General features: G+C 46.7%; 2 protein-coding genes; both read left to right on the top strand.

Moving 5' to 3' along the window:
• Nucleotides 1-7,425: 7,425 nt before the first annotated feature.
• On the top strand, nucleotides 7,426-7,992 carry GSTUM_00009517001 (uncharacterized protein; the record flags this gene model as incomplete). The annotated part of the gene is made up of 1 exon (XM_002840764.1): nucleotides 7,426-7,992. One exon carries the CDS (start codon nucleotides 7,426-7,428, stop codon nucleotides 7,990-7,992), a length of 567 nt encoding a protein of 188 aa, XP_002840810.1.
• A 9,011-nt stretch (nucleotides 7,993-17,003) lies between these two features.
• GSTUM_00009516001 (uncharacterized protein) lies at nucleotides 17,004-19,224 on the top strand (the record flags this gene model as incomplete). XM_002840763.2 has 2 exons in its annotated part: nucleotides 17,004-17,783; nucleotides 17,875-19,224. Exons 1-2 carry the CDS (start codon nucleotides 17,562-17,564, stop codon nucleotides 19,222-19,224), a joined length of 1,572 nt encoding a protein of 523 aa, XP_002840809.1. The 5' UTR covers nucleotides 17,004-17,561.
• Between the last annotated feature and the right edge of the window lie 71 nt (nucleotides 19,225-19,295).

The following is a 19,295-nucleotide window of genomic DNA, read 5'->3' as shown; positions in this document are numbered from 1 at the left end:
ATGGATGGGGTCCAAAGTTGATTGTTGCGATGGTGGATAAGGCCCAAAGTACCGTGACCAACCATACGAGTACAAGGAGCATATAACCACAAACCGGTAGTACGGTAGGTTATTATACAAATTCCCCAACACAGTACAGTACCGTACCTATTATATATGTGCCGAAATCCTTTCTAAATATGCGACAAATTTATGGTGCGCGTCCCAACACACTTCTTTGGAATGCATTATAACCTAGTACTTGTATTGTGTTATTGAGAAAAGCACCAACTTTTATTGCCACTTTATTGACAATCTGAGGAGAGGTTTTTAAAATCCTCCAGTCTTGGACTTTGCCGGTACAAGTACAGTAGTGAGTAGGGATTGTGTATTGTTTTGTTGGTTTGTATTTTTTCTTTGGCAAATGTCTAGAACCATCCTTTTGACCGAGCATTCTTCTTCCAGTCAATGACTCAATGACCGCAACCACTAATCCCGTCAATTATTTCTGAAGTTAAGGTTCTTTTTTTTCTTTATCCTCTGGCTAAAGAGTTTATCTCATCTCATCATCAATCTCCCTTACTGGTACTGTACTGTGCTGTACCTACGCCGTATGTATTATATTACATTACGGCATGCAGTATACGGTAACTGCGCTTGCTTACCACCTTTTTCGCGCGCGCCGTTTTTTTTATATCGCGGCTCGACCAATCAAGTTTTGAGTTTATCCATGGTTTTACCAAATGAAACGCCTTGTGCTCCGAGGTAAGGTGAATCACGTTGATATTTTCATTGACCAGACATCCCTAGAAAAACCAGTGCCTCCAATAAGATAAGAGGAGGGTAGTGTGAATGTGAGTGTGTTTGTGTGTGTGGTAGAGCGAGCAAAAACAGTCTGCGCATTGGTAAAAGAGGGACTAAAAAAAAAAATGTCAGGTTCCAGCCACACTTCTTTGAATGGGGGGCGGCTATCGGTACAGGTAACAGTACAGTACGAGTACTATTGTAGCTAGTACGGTAGTGACCCGTCACGGCGACTGATCAAGGTGGCACACAACTGGGACTTATGATACCGGTAGAATATGCCTGCGCCGGTATTGTCCACATGTGGGGCTCAAAATAAAGTCATAGCACCTCACTCGCCTTGCCCTTCGTCGCCTTCCTGCGAGGGAGTGAGAGGGCGGGTCGGAGCGAGGGAGCCAAAGCACTCGCGGGAAAAAAAAGGAAAGAAAGAAAAATGGGAAAAAGAAAAAAGGAAAAAGAAAGGAACACGTTCCACGGCGCGGAAACGGGAAATTCGGTTCGGAGGGTGCTCGTAAGAGTAAATGAATGTACAAGTACTGTAATGTAATGTTATGAATGAGTGGTCATCGTTAATTCTGCTTGTGGAGGAGGGAAGGGAGGTAGGGAGGAAGCGAGCGGTAAATTATGATGTTGGCTGGTATGCTACCCGAGCATGATATTATGATATGGTTCATATGGTACAGTACCGGTACCTGCTCCGTGGGTGCGGTGTGCGTGGCTGCACCCTGGGGTACGATACCGTGCTTGTACGAGTACTCGTACTACTGTACGGTGCCTACCCACACTCCAATCCACACAGAGTTGATAGCTTGATATCATAGCTCGTCCCCGGGCCCATCTATCCTTCGGGAACATGGAGGCTAAACCCCCCCCCCACAAGCGTAGCCAGAAGTAGTTCCCTCTACCCACTCCCGGTATGTATACTGGTAGTAACACAGCCCTTGGAATGCCTTACTTAACCACTCATCAAACCAAACGAAACGAGACGAAATCTACCCTCCCCCTCATCTCACCCGTCGGTCCATCCGTCTATCCCACTTCTATGATACAGTACCGGTACGGTGTCATCCCATGCCCATGTCCATGTCAACAAACCCAACCATTTTCGTGTACTCGCTACGAGTACTCGTACAGGCAGTACAAGTACCTTCAACCCCTGCACACCACCCCACTACTCTACCGTACCCGAGTACTGTACGAGTACAACTGCGCTGCACATTAACCCTTGGAATAACCGCTGATGGGTCCCGATCGGACGTGACCGAATTGACGGATGGAACATATGCGAGCGTGCGGGCGGGCCAAGGCTTAGCTAACATCACGCTAAAGGTTTAAACGGCGGTAGCTAACAGACTTATTATGGATGTTTCTATTAATTTTAGGTTTTTTTTTTTTTGTTCCCAGGGTTGAGCATTGACATCACGGGCTTAACAGGGAAAGGGGGGTGTCGGCATGCTATTGGTACGTGTATCAGCGCAGCCGACCGGCCGATTCAGATTGACCTATCTTGTTTTTGTCCGATGTCGGGATACAGTGTTGGTACAGTAGAGTAATTGTTTTTTTTTTTGTCCCGTATTGGTTTGCTCGGGGAGGAGGGGGGGAAGTTGAAGGGGGAAAAAACTTGCATTTAGCATCAACAGTATTGTGCCCGTTGCCAATATTATCATGACGATGTCATGTATCACTCTCCTGGCGTCTTTCCAGCAATCAGTTAGACTCATGATATGATATGAGGAGCTTGTAGCTAAGTTAGACTGTTTAGGCTCTGTAGTTAGCCATTTTAGTAAGGGTATGTTTGATACGCATGGGCCGGATGTTATCATTACTCTGGGGTACACAATATCAAAATATCAAACCTCAATCTGGGCTTGGAATGGACGGGGGGGCTCTCTTCTTCCCTCACCTTGTCCTTACCCGCAACGGGCTCGGGATTCCCGAGGGCCGGTCCTTAAGGCGGTGCTCTACCATATTATATTGGGCCTTCCGCACCCACTCGTACGGTACCGGAGGTGCTCTGGGTACTGTAGTCCCCAGGAGTATTTTACTCTGGTTCCAATCCAATTCTGAATACCAAGGTCACAAACGGATGGCCGGTTTTTCTTATGCGGTTGTTTTCTTTTCTTTTTCTTTTTCTCCTTTGGTTGCCTTGCTTTAGAATTCAGAAGGCAGCTACATGTGCAGAAACTCCTTGTTTGAGCACGGTTAATTGATTGCAGAGTTATGGTGGACCGGATAGTCGAATGCAGGATTCTACCCCCCGTTCTCTTCTCCCAGTGTGACAAATCTCCCGGAATATTCAGAGACCAGGGGGGAGTGCGAGGGGATTAGTGGGGCATGGCCAAAATGTGTGATAGACCCTGTGTGAGTTTGGAAAGGTATGTTTTGGTTGGTATCCTCGTTTCTCTTCCTTTTTTGGTCCAAACCACCATGCTTTTTCTGGGCTGTATACCTCTTTAGGCTTGTAGATACCAGTGCTCTGCTCCAACAACCCTTACACGGCTTACTCACCCAGCTTGCCATGGGTGTTCGGGGGCGGAAATAAAATACCGGTATGGTACGGAAAGATTCTGGTCTATTATAAGTCGGAGTATTCCTCAGCGCAGCCCAAGCCACAACGCATCACACACCCCGCAACAGCTTCAAGCTTGCCACAGGGAACTCGCTGCCCCGATTCGTGTATTATAACGCCTGACTTAATATACCGCCCATTAAAATTCCTTATGATGTATTGGCCTTAATTTGTGGATATATGGGGCAAGGATTTGCAGAAAAGCGGTATAATCCACCTTGATTGCCATGAGCTGCACTGATTGGGAATGTCTCAATGCTCCATAGAGTGAGTGGATTCTGAAGAAATCGAAGAGGCATCGGGGCCCAAGTGGATGTAACGTATCGTACGTGACATCTCTTTGAAGTGCTGATATCACAAAAAAAATAAAAAAACTGCAAAAGGGTTAGAAAGCATCGCAGTGATATTGTTGGTGGCAATTATGGTGGCCGTGCATCGCCATCCTTGGTTTAGAGCTGAGGCCTCCCAGATAAACTACGCATGTGGAACGTTGGTGTTCCGGAATATCTTTATTGGCGCATATCGGACCCATCAAATCACTACCAGGTAGCTCCCGCACTTGTCACCGACTGAAGCCTCCCAACTCTAGACCGTGACTTGTTGAATGGCTGTCAGCCAGAGCGTGAAAAGTGATATTATAATGCCAGTGATCGAGAATCCAGGACTGGGTTTGGCCCGTTTTTGCTTCTTTTCTTTTCTGGTGCCGCTTCACATGCAATCTTCAGACCATTGTCATTGTCTGATGCTAGTGCCAGGTAAGATCTAGCTGAGTCCAAGGTTTGGTTGATTCGCTGATCAAGAAAGCAATTTGTGAGATGCCCAGACTACTGGAGCCTGGTGTGTGCGCCACAGAGACAATAATACTTCCGGTTTGCCTGTCGCCCACAGTCGGCAGAATAATCGGGTGTTCGGGGTACAGTACCATGGCCATGTAATCAGAGCATACTTCGAGCTCTCTCCCACAGTACTGGAAGAGACAAAAAAAGTAATTTATCGTGACATATCGGTCCGTCTTTTGAAGCCCATGCGCCGGTATTACCGAAGGAAACTGAAACATCCTATAGTTGTTTATTCGGGGACACCTCTTCCTGTCCGCATTTTAAAAGACGTTACAACAAGCGACGATGGAACATACCGCTTTTTCCCATGCATTGTTAAAGCGAGAGAGCCTTCTCTGTACCACAGAGTACTGTGTTCTAACTTATTATGATAGTGATTTACCGCTGCAAATCAGGTTTCATTTTTGGATCCAACCCCGATGTGTCTACCGTATCCACCCAAAGACCTATAAACCTCTAAGGTATGACTATTTTTTTCATCATGTAGGTTGTAGTTGGTGGGACCTTGCATATGCAATGGGGCAATTGGATCCCCAGGTTCTCGGGATGGGCCCAACCATATGGGCACTGGAGCGACCCTATTAGTAGCCTGTAAATTTAGATGTTTATTTAGGTTTACAGCAAATACCCCGATCTAAGGTCTTTGTCTGGTGGGAGGGTTGCTTTCTCACTGAGTCGTAGTAGTCCGACCTCCGTCAATATAAAAAGTACCTGTGAGAAGGTGGGAAGAAGCCGAAGGGGGTTGGTTGAATCATCCGGGATCTCATATGACTCGAACCAAAAAAAAAACCTTGTTCTTTCCCTCGCCTTACCCCATCTTCTCCCCACCCCCATCTTTTTCTGTCTCCCTTCTTTCCCGCCTGAATATCAAACCGAGGCTTGATAAAGAGCCGATATCTGAGAAGTGATAAACTCGCAGCCCCAAGACATATCCGGACCTCCTCTCGGAATACCTCCCATATTGCTCATACCAATACAGGTACGGTGCACTATCGGCAGTACTACTGAAGACATCGTCGATATTGAACCGAGCTCTCTAGACCAGACACCCTCGGACAACATAAAGGACCCACAGCCGAGGGGTGTATGATCATCAACTTGGCGGGACTTCTAGAGCGTTATTCTTCTCCCCACTCTTGTCGCTATCCTTCCCGTTCTCCGTCTTTCGCTTGATTGGAGTTGATTTGCCGGTTTGTAAACCCCCAAAGCTGGAACGGCCCACCTCCGAGGGGAGAGAAGGGGAAAAGAACGAAGTGTGTTCGATGAAGTGCATACCTCACACTTGCCGTTGCTGACTGGCTGCAACAGTTTATTTGCTCGAACGGATCTGCAAGTACTTCTTTTGTTTCTTTCGTTTGTTAGGAGCTTTTTGCTAGGGCCATACCTGCCAGACTCGGATCTCCGCCAGTAAACGCCTATAACGAGTCTTTTAATCTACTCATCATCCCAACCTGATACGACGACTTTGTCCGTGGTCTGAGAACTGGGGTGTTGCTAGAAAGGGTCTTGCCAAAAAGGTCTCGCCATTTTCATCTTTACTCTTTTTGATTTTTCCTTCTTTTCGTTTATTTCATTAATCGTTTTCGTACTCTTTGCTATTCAATGTTTCGCTCTTTGAATTACCCGTAGTAAGTCATGGTTCGTTGGTTGGTTTCGAACCCGACAAGGGTTTCCCTCTATTGTGGGTCTTGCTTCTTTTTTTTCCTCTTTTTTCTGCCCAGTGCATGGGTGGTTCTTGCCGGGGAAGCGAGATTCGTGGTCTCCCAAGTAGCTATTATTAGGGAGCTCGTTTCGTTTAATTATTTTGGATTGACGGGAGGGAAAATTGGTTGTGTCCGTGAACAACCAACAACCCTTTCGCTCACCATAAATCAACCATCGCAATTAACGGATAACGAGCGTACCGCGTCATGGAGCATCATCTGAGGTCTAGTTGCCCGAGCAACTGGGACACAGATATCCTTGGCAGTTCATCCATTTCAAGGTTGTAACCCTGCTCGGCATTCTAAAAGCGTGGCACATATCACATTTTCCGCTCTTTCCATCTCGGTTCTGCAGCTCAATTGACGAAAATTCCAAGGGCCACCCGAACCTTCGGTACCACCATTTTAAATTCAGGGGCCCGGTCTTTCCAAGGGCTTCTCTTGAATTGTGTATGGCGGCCCGGTGTGGTACTGTGCTCTTCAGGTGCCCCCGCGCGGGCTCTCCGAACAGGGCACAGTATCTCATTTATATCTGCAAACTAGCTTTCGCTTGTTCCGCCGACTTCAAACGACGGCAGGGTCAGAAACAAGGAACCCCGACAGCAATCTTTTGCTACGTTTGCAAGATATCGATTCCAGTTATACGCATATTTAAAGTGCGTTTTGGCAGATATATAGGTTGTGTTTCCAACAGAAAGAAAGACACAAGTCAGCGACGGAGCGCACCGTATCGTCAATGGCCTTTTTTTCACCTTAGTGCCAATATCGATAGTTATGTTTCTCAGACTGGTGTGCGGTAGCTCTCCTCGAGCTCCCTTTACGGCGCCTCTCTCCTCCACTCCTGTCTTTACATATAATAAGGACAGGAATGATCCTTGGATATGCTACTGTGGATCTCTTATTGTTATCGGAAAAATAAGCTCGGGCTTGTCGCTCTCCAAGAGCTTTTTCGCAATAACCTTTGTTATTCCATCCCCCCCCTTCTCTTCTGGAAGGTCACTTTTGCTTGCCTGTGATCGCCTCTCTTTTCTTATCAACCATTGTCCTGAGCATCCTTTTTGTCATTTCTCTTCCATCAATTATCCAGCCTTGAGACGTCAAGGAATAGTGCGCTGACGAAAGTGACGCTAGTTGCAGGCCGAACAAAGCTTATTTTCTGATGCGAAGAGGGCCAAGACTGCGACGTATAAGAAGTCAGTCAGGATCTCTCCGAGGTCAACAGCAAAGTCAGCAAACACGCCTAGGCCGCCGCCGAAGGTCTAATCAACAGTTAGCAGCGAGAGTAGACGAATCAGCCGAGTCCGGTCCATCCACTAGACAACCCTTAACCCAGTTACGTCGTTCAGCGCGCCTAAACCTGAACTCTGCACAACCACAAATTGCCGAACGATCTTCCGAGGCCGAAGCAAGTAGATCAATAACTCGCCGCCAGTCCCGCAATCTCCGTGAAGCCCGTAGAGCGGCGGAACTACTTCCACACAACGATCAGAATATCACCGCCCCTACCATCACTACCGACGAAGGGTTAGACATGGGTTCTACATCACGCCCAAATCATTCGAGCGGCTCTTTTGATGCTCCTGAGAGACTTTATACCCTTGAGGTTGCCGTTCAACCTCCGAGAGTTGCAAAATCCGGTGCACGTTTGTATCCACCATTGGCAATACGTGTGCACATCAGCGATGCGAACACCGGAGAAGAGCTTAGTGGCGAGGATGAACTCAACAGTCTTTTTGCACAGGCGACTCTGTACGGTGAGAGCGGTGATGGCCCTCCATTGGCTCCTCCCGACCCCCATCTTCTCTCCGGACGACTCTCAATGTCATTGGATCTTCTGAGCGATGATGAGGGACCCGAAGATGCGGCTCCACTAAGCCAGCAACAAGGGAGCTTTGTTATTTTCCCAGATCTTATGATAAATCGTACCGGCAGATATAGATTGGGTGTTAGTCTGTTCAAGATTGGTGACCGGATAAGGGTGCGATCTATTCCAACAGGGTCTGGAGAAATGCATGGGGGTGGCACGTCTTTGGAAGAAGTTAAAAGCAATGTGATTGTGGTGCAGAGATCTTCAGCGCCGATTGAGATTGGTAATTAGCCCTAAGGTCGGTTGTTTCCTCGAGCTTCAAGTGGCTGACTTGTCCAATTACTAGGTGCCGGTGCGCAACAATTCTTGGAGCATATCCGAAATAGGGGGGCCAGTGTGCCTTCCCCACCATCCTCTGAATAGTCCTTGTCCAAAAATAATTCCGGTATCTGGGGGGCAGATGATCGGAATTTGAGGCCTCCGCTTCGGAGTGGAAAATGAGTTCACATAAGTATGGCTGTTTATGATTGGACTGAAGTGGTTCGATACGTCTGGTATAATGGATTGCGGAGATTCCTGAGGCTCTGTAAGAGAATTGGTGTCTCTTCTTTTTGCTTTGCTTTCTTTTTGTGTTTATGTTTTGCCTGTTCCTGTCTCTTGATTTTCCCTTTTAAGTTTGTTTTTTTGCCGTTTTTTTTGATAGAGTACTCGGTAGAATGCCCGGTGAGCCGAGTCTGATGGATGGCTATAGATCCTGGGGCTAGAGGAAGGGTTGAGTTTTATTGTTATTCGATGGGGTGCCTATGATTAAAAGACTTTAGATTAAAGAGGAAGAGGGATGACTTGGGGGAAGCTTGGTGCTCACTTCTTGTTGTTTTATTTGATATTTTAGTTCTTTTATTTCTTATTTTGCGGATCTCCTTTTTGGAGCATTCCATTGATAACTTTTTCTCTTAAGTAACCTCCCTCCCCGATACTATCCCAGGTTTCAACCCAGAAGTTGAATGGTATTTGGTGTGGAAGAGATGTTACCCCACTCTGTATCCTGAGGCAGATGAATCGATCTTGTTGCTGATTTTATATGGTCCCTGTTGCCTAGACATCTCCACTGGCTGAGATACAAGATGAGGGTAAATGCAGGTTCTGCATGTTGCGACAGCGGAAATGGACCCTTTCCGGTGAGATGCAGGCAGGAATAGGTGCCATAGCTGAACTAAGCCCGTCAAACCGTAGCTCGTGCAAGCAGATACCAGGCGCTTTTAAGACCGTCCCGAGAGATATGACCCTGGGTAATACGACGGTGGCATTGGTGGCACGCTGGTTGAAAAGCGCCCACTAAGGTTGAATGCTTTAGACTGATAATTTTCGGAGGGAATCCTGGACGGGTATCGCAATTGGTAGCTCTTCATTCTACTACCAATGAAGAAGCCATTGCAAGATCGTGGACAACGGGTAGAAAATCCGGTAGCTGATGAGAAAAGATAAATTTGGAGTCGTGGGTTATTATGTTTTTAAGGTAACAAAAAGCTCCTGAAAATGTTAAGCTGAGTTGACGGACATATTCACCGACTCGTGGCTAGGCGCTGAGACCGGAAACTGTATAGGGCGGAGATCAGTTGTGTTTGGTGCGGTCTGGTCCAAGCATCTGGTATGAAGTACCGGAGGACAAGGATCGAAACGTTTTATGCAAATTATCAGTGCGCATCCGAGCGCCCATACTAAATTTAGATTCAAATAGCCTGGTACTTCATGCCTGATACTTGTCCAAAGATTATTGTTGTCTACTCGGGGAGTTCCGTATGAGTGGGCATATTCGGTATGACAATGGTTTCGTGCTCGAGTAGTTCATCTGAGAGTGGTTGCTAAAGAATTAGCTTAGTTGGCTTACGCTTGATTGACCGGTTATTCAACTGCGGTGACATACAAGGTCGAGGGCAACTATTGACATACCGGTATTATTCAAAGTGGTTTTGAGAAAATTCGCACTTGGGGGCGAAGCTGCGCAGCAGGAGATCAGGAATAAAGAGTGTCGGTACGGCGGTCAATCTGGGTTATATACTAGCCCCGGTATTTTGTTTGTTTTTCTTGGTGGAGCCTTCTTGTTATGCTGCCGGCATGCGAGTTCCGAGAATGGAAAATTGCCCAGGAAACCCTGTTGCTGATCGCTGTCCGGCCTGTTCCGAGTACCTGATCGACAAGAACCGCCAACACGCTCATGTGTGACACTCTGGATCGGGATACTAAACAATCTGTTCGCCTCGTTTACAAGAAAGCGGGGTGGTTCTGCATTTTGGATCAATAAATGCCGAGATCCCAATAAGGTTGGTGATTCGTGGGAGAACAAGAGGAAATCGTGTTCAGGGTTGGATCCAGGTAGAGCCCTGTCTACAGTTGAACTTTCTTATTATAGCAAGATAAGGGACACTCAATACAGGGTGGGAACTTCGAGTGACATGCTGTCAAAATCTGTTGGGTTAACACCCCCACGGAGCCAGGTAGCCGCAGAAAGGAGTCTGATAGTGGTTTGGTGCTGCTAATCGGTGGTTTCAAAGTGTTGTCCGGAACCTGGGAAGTTCCGAAAAGCGGCTGCTGCGGTGCGAAGGTGCAAGTGATACCTAATGCGTTCACCAATGAGGGCCGAGACACTCATTGCCAGGGGCGGTTGGAGGTGATTACCTAGTTGGCTGTTTGATTTTGGATGGGGACTAAGAGATCAAGTACGGTGGTGAAGAATATGTGTGAGAGGGAGGCTTGCGGGAGGTAAAGAGAAGAGGGTCAGAGGTGAGGAAGGAAGACAGAAAGGGGGAGTGAAAGGGAGAAATATTGCTGTTTACGTATACACTATTGATCAAAAAAATTAAAAATTCGGTAGCCATGGCTACCAATACGGTACCAGTTACTCGAGCGGTAAGGGAATATTCTATCAGCTACGAGGCGAGCCTCCTGATTCTATATCTAGGGGGCATTGAGTTTCATTTTAGCTTTATTTTTCTCTTTGATTTTTTTAGCTTCTTGGACATTCATAGTTGATCTTGCTCGTCCCTCAAAAAAAAAAACTTTGGAGAAATGTCCCGTTTAGCTTTTGTGGTCCCATCAGACCCGCTTTTTAAATGATATCCCCCAACCATCTGAAGAAAGTAGAGAATGGGCAAAAGGGTGGGTTGTTAATAGATATCTTCAAGTTGCATAGTGGGATTTTTTAGTTTCCTCCGGAGGGAAACCTTTGGAAATCAAGGAGACCTACATTAGCTACCCGACCGTTTAGGGAGGAAAACGCAGCTCTTCCCCCTGGAACCAAAAGGGAAAAGCAAAAAACCCTGTCAGAAGGATGAGGAGTTTCTTTTCCATGGTAATATTATGTGAAATGCCTAAGAGAGGCAGTGGTTAAGATGTCAAAAACAAATTAACCCCTGCGCGGTTATTAGGAGCCCAGGAGCTTAATTCCTCTTACGGCGAGCCATTACTGAGGAATTTATGGTGTATAAACTATCCGGTACATATTAGATTGTAGGACGGTTAAGAAGTCCTGCATATGGGGGTCGGGGGGGGTGAAGATCTTCGCCTTCCTCAATAAGGATTTAGCGCTAATCAGACCTGCTATCATATCGTACCAGGTGGTAAGTTGGAATAAGACCCTGGACCATGCCCATGGACCACGCCCATCGTAGGAGGAGTCAGTGACCGGCAGGGTATAATACCAGAAGACAGAAGGAAAAATTGAGCAAGGATTAAGGCTCTGTTTAGTATCATATGCCAGCAACTCACAAAAATGCTGTCCTTCTTGAAAATTGTGTTTTTTTAACATCCTAAGACCCTCAACGAGAGGGAAGAAGACAAACCATATTCAGACAACAGCTGCCTTATTGCCCAGTTCGATGAAAGCGGGATCCTTTGGAGGGGGAGTTGAGTTATAATGGAAAATGTAAGAAGTACAACGTTAAAATATTTCATTTGGAACAGAAATGCTGTAAAGGCCGGAAAAATCCTACTTTTGTGGCGTGCATAACAGGTCCTTAAATATTTTTTCCTTTTCCGCTCCTTTGATTTGAAAAAAACAACTGCCCATGGTGAATACTATACGTGTTATCTAGCATTCAGATGACTAGATTGGTTAGTAAGCATGGACATCGGCCACTATTGCTCGCCTTGCAGACTTACTATACTTTCTCAACAAAGTTTGGTTGGGTATGAATAGCGGCTTCTAGTAAAAGATATGTGATCCGTCTGATAGCTGCAGCGAGGGCCAGCCTCCTGCCAGGGATTGTATGAGGATTTTGTTATTCGAAATAATACCGCATGGCTATGCGGACATAATTTCTTCCCACTTTTGATCCTCTGGACCCCCTTCATGCAGCGCATGACCCGTGGGAACCCATGTATGATGTTAGCAAGCATCCACCAGACCCAAGCCACAGTATATGACCAGCAAGCTGCGATCACCAGACATCACTCGTGTCATTACCCATAGTTAATCGCCTTGTTATATGATGCCATATCGGTACTCGTGAAGACCGACCTGAATGCCGGGCACAATCCCCTGGGTGGCGTTGCGTTAGGTGGGAGGAATTTTTGCGCTCGCATTACTTAGCTTATGGGCCTGGTGACGGTATTAGACAGCGCACCTGAGATACATTGCCACCCGGAGTTTCTCTATGAGCACGGGCAAAAAAAACAACCGACAAACCACTGCCCCCAAGGTAGTGTAACGAAGTGGGGAGTTTATGTCCTTCCCAGGAAGAAGTGCCTAAGCTGCACTGTCCGATAAGGAATTTTTCGTTTCGCGATTTTTTCATGTAATCCTGGCTCCCCGAGTAGTGGGCAAATTATCACTCAGCACCAGGCCGCCGCACTCTACCATTCTGTGCGTCATAACACTACTATAGCGCTATTGGAATCTCCATATTTTCCTATCCTGGGAGGAGTTCCGATAGATACCGCGGAGAATACAAGAGCACAGTATAAAGGACAGTCAACAGAGAGGGAGGGCGAAAAATAGACCGAAAGTTTAGCGGCAAACACCAATTTTGGTAAGATTGTTCTCTGTGCTTGCCCTGGGTGCTTCTCCTCCCACTATGCTGCTCGGATTCCCAAAGAAAAATAGCACTGATCACTGAGCTCGGGAGGCTTTGTGCTCCAGAAATCCTGAACATATCTATTCTTCCGTGGTGTAGAAGAAATGATAGCCTCGTAGGGGCTGGGAGACCACGCTAATGTGAGAAGAAATAGAACCTTTGCTAGAAGCGTTGATAGGCATAGGGAATTGGGATCGGAAGTGTGCCGACTTGGAGCTCTACTGTGGACTGTCTGGTGTTGCTTGAATAGTTGGGTGAGATATGTGCGTTGAGGATTACATCCTCACTGAAGCACTGGCATGGGTTGTCTGAGGAATGAGGATTCCCCTTCACCTCTTCCCTACACTTAATTCCCTTCCCTTTTTGATCTTGTCCTTTTCATCTCTCCTTTTTCTTGATAACAAGAATATCATCGTTTTAATCTCATCAAGTCCAGTCATAAGAACGTAGAACCTCAAAGTAAAGAAATATGTAAGTGCTTGCCGCCTGTGCTATGTTATTGTGTTTAGGGAAGTGGAGGGAGAAAGGATATCAGTGAAGTAAGGGGGAATGTATATTAGGCCGCCCACGGGAAAGGAGTTCGAAGGATTTGTGTACCAGCGGTATAGGCGACTGAACATTGTCAGATACTAGGGTTCCGGTAAGTGTGATAGGAACTTGCCATCCTTGTACGAGGTAGGAGATCCTCACAAAGAGTATCAAAAGCAAAGATACACCCGGGACATGAATTTATAAATATAGGTCACTGTCACTATGGACAATTCACACCGAACATTCCTTAGGTTCCATTTGGATGCAACGGCTCCGTTCCTTTGCCCCATATAAAGTGACCGTTTTTTCCTACTTGACGATTATTTTTACAGCAGAAACGCCCGCAAAACTGAACGGAATCTTGTATCCGAACTGAGGCTTGGTGAAAGACGGTCAGTTTGCGAGGCGGTCGATGATGACAGTGTGGTTTGATGGCAAATGATCACACTCGGAGGCCAGTTTAGTTGAGCTTGCACTAGAGTCTGAATAGCATTCAGGAAAATAGCATTCAGGAATTACAACAACTGTTGCCGTGGGCCGGGGGGTGGAAAGAAAAAAATGTGCCGCCGATCGCAGACCACTTCCCACAGGGTCCGGGTCCAGAGTCGGATTCTACCGCCACAATCTCCCAGTTCCAGTAGGGCAGGGTTTTTGAATTGCCCCGCTCTACATGATGGAGCGTTCAAGAACAACTCAGTAAAGAGCTGGGATCGAACTCCTGGGCCCCCGCTAAGTGCACAGGAGGTTAATTGGTTCTTGACATATTAACCACTGCGCTAGCTAGGTATTTCACACAATACCATGGGAACCAATACTTATCCTGCTAGTAGGTGGATTTACTCGCCAGTAGTTAATGAAACTATTTCATAATATGATATCACCAAGTGTCTAATTCATTATGAAGAGAAAAAATGAGCCACTATTGATTAAGTGACAATATTGGTGAAGAGAGATAGACCATAGGTATTTGAAGAAACTTTGCTGGTCGAAATTTGCGTGAATAAGAACTAACTGAAGGGAGTGGCTGGTAACTGAACTTAGACAGGAGGAAGGAATTCTGGCTACCAAGTTAATTGTATTTTGAAGTCTGCACTGTTTCTGGGATCGTCATGTCTGATTCTGTTCTCTTCGCTCTCTCAGCGCAGCCAACTACCGTGACCGTATTTTTTAGAGTTGGAACGTCCCCTGCAGCAGCATCCCTGCACAGAACAAGGATATCAACGATGAATCTCGGGGGAGCTAGCATTAAGGAGAATATGTGGGATGAGTGAAACTCCTGTGGGAAATTATAGGTGTTTATCATCCTCATGCTTTCTGGATTGGCTGCCATCTTTTTAGTGTCACTATCAGTACTGTTCATGATCATCGGAAACACTTTTGAAAACCATTGGTGTTCTGGTGCACAGTTGTGTGGCACGAACACAAAACCATCAATACACAAAAAGCCAATCGGTATAAAAACAGGAATGTTTCAGAATTGTTATTCAAGTATACACACAAGTTGGCGAGGGTACAGAATACCCCGAAGATGTTAAGACCAAACATGGGCCGCTTTATTATAAAAGTCCACCCCAAAAGTTATTTTGCAACCAAGGTTCCCGCAATACTGGACTGGAGATGCCAGTACCGGTACTATGATATGGGGGTGGTAAGTTCATTCTCTGGGGTTTCTCCGAGAAATATTTAGCGACCTAACTAGACAAAGGGGATAATATCTTCTCTATCGTTGCTCCTGGAGAATTTTTTAGGGTAATGATAGAGCTGTACAGTACTTGTACATTTATATGATATCATACTTGCTGTTTTCGAAAGTATCATATCAGGAAATCTTGGCGTTTCCTAGGCCTAGACTGTGCCAAGATTTCCTGATACTTTTGGAAAACAGCAAGTAATGTAATATGGTGAGTTTTGGGGTGGGAGTGTGTCAATTCAATGGGGAGGTTTTGTTACGACCGTCGTAACAAGAACTGTGCTTATTTTTGTGGCGAATTATGGCGTTTGCTGCTCGTAAGCATACTTGTAGTACTCGTACAAAACTTGGTGTGGGTTGAAAACTTTTCTCCTAGCGTTGTGCAAACTATCCATTTTTGGTAAACACAACCACTTTACGACCGTCTCTGTTCTTGAGATTGTGCAAAGTTGAGCCACCGAGCACTATCGCACATGTGGAAAGGTTAGTGCCGTTGCTGTGGTGATAAGGAAGGTTCAAGTTACGACCGTCTTAGCAAAACCTCCCTAATAGCCGGCAAGGTGAAAACAAGATCACTGCAACAATGGGCCCCATTACGGCACTGGCATAGTAGTGCTTGAGGTCAAAATGAAGGTGGAGTGCGCTGTTGGTATTTCGTCTTATGTTCGGCCTCGGAAATTTATACTCGTAGATTGAACCACACGAACCCTTGTTTCAAATAGAGACCCCTGGTGGTATATATTGTATATCGGAGAAAGTGGCTTTACTTCGCCGAGGGAATGCGGCGCAGGTAATATTTAATATTTTATATTACCGTGCTGTTGTCTTCTTAAAAGATATCCCACGCCCTTCCGCGGCTTTGAAGGGTGGAACTATGATACATTTATCTTTAATTTAATTTATCACCTCATTTATCTGACTGGTTATCTTACCATCTCCGTTTAGTTTAGTAGTAAAAAGGGTCGAGAGGATCATTCTGTATATAATTTAGATAATTTAGATACCGTGTGGGGGAGCTGTGTTTCTTCGTAACTTGATGCGTGAATAGGGAGCGAATTCTAGTCACATGGCTCGTCAAGGCCCAAACACTAATTCCACTATAGTATTCGGGGTGGTAGAATGTTGTAGTCTACAGCACTAGTAGAGTACAGTACCCTGGATTCACGGGGAGCTGTACGGTGAAACACTGGTGCAGCGGTGGATTCGAGAGGAAGGAGTTAACTTACGGCACCTTTTGAGTCGGTATGGAGTCTGCCAGCACTTTGATGGGATATTCGCAGCGCATTTTTCTACATGCCGTCGGTAACTTATGAAATGGAGGAAAAGGAACAAAGTTGTCATCATGCGGCTTGAAATATAGCACCCTGAACGGCTTTTGTCAAAGCACCGTTGCGATATGGGTGAAAGTTACAGCAGGCGACCTGCATTGCACACAAGGTATCATATGCAACCAAGGGGACCCAGACTGCATTCTACGAGCCGCATCGATGTTCTCATCCTTCCCGATCCCAACAGTTTCAACCATTCGGGAAGATTCGGTTTGCAGTTCACGTGATTCATAACACAGAATCAACGAAAGCCATTACCTTGTGGACTCGAGATCTGCCTGACCGTCTAACCGAAATGCAAGTGGGTGTGTTCTACTGCACTAGTACCAGTACTCGAGTACAAAGGTCCAGAGCCAAAAGAAGCCATTATCATCATTATCCGACGCGGGATAATATATAATAATATTATTATGTGGTACAGGCGCAGTGGCATACAGCACCGATCCTATTCCGCGATAAGCTGGAATGAATAAATATTAACGGTAGAGTGATATGATAATCTCTCCGCCATTTCCCATAGAAATGATAAAAATAAACAACATCTGTGTATTCTGCTGATGATTCGTCCTGGCGAGCTAGGCCATTGCAAACAAATGCTGAGAACGGCTTTTTTTCTACCGGTGCTTCGCTGCTTGGACAACACAACAGGGTTTAATTTGTTCACCCCTGACAACCGGAGACAACAAAACAACAACCCCGCCAACTCACCTTCATTTGGTCCTCTTCTCCTTCCCCCCGGCTGGACGAAGACAAACACCGACGACGACAACGACTCACGGATATTGCCCGCCCATACCGGTAGTCAGCAAACCGGTCCTATTTGACGAACAGGTGAACCAGCGGGGACGGCATCGGGTAACGGCGACAAAGGTAAAGAAAGGAGGAGGGAGCCTGATAAAGAAGATTGGATAGGCAAAAAACGTGCAGGAAAAGAAGGGGGAAACCGTCTCAGGAGTCCGATAACGAATATTCGGTACGGTAGATTTGGTCATCACCCCTTCTCTCCTTTCCTCTCTCGCTTTCCCCATCGTCGCCGCTGGAACGAGCTCCCCGCCCCCTATCCTTACGACACACGGAACAGTCAGCCACTAGCCAGCTAGAGCAGTCATCCACCAACCGAGAAAGAGGCCCATCGCCCTCCGGCGATTTACTGTATCCGACGAAACGACATAACGAATATTAGCACACTCTCTCCAACTATTGACATCGACAAAAAAGAAAAATAACCAACTAATAGCTATGCCATCAAAGGATTGCGACTCGCCCGGAAGCGAGGCTAAAGAAGCCCTAGCTTACTACAAGTCTCAGATCCAGCAACTAGAATCGGAACTTGTAGACTTTCAGGCGTCTTCCAAGGAGCTCGAGCAGGAACTTGAAAAGGAACTCGAAGCAAGCGAGAAGCAACACCGGGATCTAAGGAACAAGAACGAGGGGCTACGATATGAGGTTGAGGAATGGAAAGTATGTTTGGAACCTCCGTCGCATCCCCGAGCCCTAGCTCCTGACTTAAAGGAAATGGTTCTCTATGAACGTATCGGCTAACGCTTATTAGAATAAATACAAACAGTCCAAAACCGAGGCCAATAGCGCCCAAAATACCCTCCAGAAGGAAATTACCAATCTTCGCGAAACTAACCGACAAATCTCGCTCCGGTTACGGGACATCGAGGTCTCTAACGATGACTTTGAACGACAGGAGCGCATAGTCAAATCATCCTTAGAGGATATGGAGTCGAAATATAACCAGGCTATTGAAAGGGGGGTCCTACTTGAGGAGGAGATTAAGATTGGAGAACAGGAGCGGGAGGGATTAAGGATCGAATGCCAGCGATTGAGAGACGAGCTATCGGATCTGAAGGTGGAACAGGATATTACGGTGGATAAGTTAAATAATGCTATGGCTATGGCAGCGAAGTATGGTAATGGAAGCCTGCATCACGTTCCGCCACCCGCGAAGTTCCAGTCAACGCTATCGGAAACATCATCGGTCGCTTCTCGACCGCCGAGTACTCCTACAACACCTTCCGCAGCATCCACATCTACTCCACAATCAGATCACTCCCCGACACCCCCATCTCCCCCAATGTCCGAGGTGTCGACAACTCCTTCCCAACCCTCTCGTGCAAGGGAGGACCCAGCTCTGACCCCCCGACCCAAGCACCATCAGAGACCTGCCCACTCACGAGCTCCGTCATTCGGATCTCATGGACCCGGCATGAGGCCGCCTATCCCATCTTCGAAGTCACTTCACCACATCCGTGGCTTGATAGGACAGATGCAAAGGCTGGAGCAACGAGTTCAGCATGCCCGCAGTAAATTACCAGGACCTGTCAACACACCTCCTCGGATATCCCCTCGCAACCAGGGAGCTTTTATCCCACCAACGGTTACTATGAGGTCACAAAAGAAACACCGGCCATCCTCTATTTCCTCTGTTACTTCTGGTCGTAGCGATAGGGACACCGTGTACCCGCACGGCACCCGACTATCCTTTGGCGAGCGACCAAGCTCGCGAGCGACATCTCGCCCATCAAGCCGTGCCTCGGGCGCTACCTCACGCTCATCACTAGGATCTCAACTTCCTCAATCACATAGGCCGAGCAGTCGTGCTAGTCTCTCAGGAAGGGTAACACCCATGGAAACACATTCTGAGTTTGGAATGACTACTATCAACGTGCGTGATCGAACAAGCATTGGTAGTGTGGCATCTAGCACGGATGACACGTTTCCAGCTCCCGCTATCCGCAGAAACACTGTTTCCAAGGGAGAAAGTGGAATTCCACTGCCTGCTAGTGGCTTACCTAGACGAAGTTTTGGAGGACGAAGAATCAGTAGTACCAGTGTCGAGGGAGAAGCTCGCCGACGATTGGGTAAGAAGCTGAGTGGTGTGGGCGAAGCATAAATTCTCCCACGGCTTCCTCCTTACCTACGATACCTTACCCACCTTAATTACCTATCCATCCAAATAGCTAC

Source organism: Tuber melanosporum (assembly GCF_000151645.1).
Source record: "Tuber melanosporum whole genome shotgun sequence assembly, scaffold_58, strain Mel28".
Lineage (NCBI taxonomy): Eukaryota > Fungi > Ascomycota > Pezizomycetes > Pezizales > Tuberaceae > Tuber > Tuber melanosporum.
The sequence above is the reverse complement of the archived record's forward strand: the minus strand, read 5'-3'. Positions and strand labels throughout refer to the sequence as shown.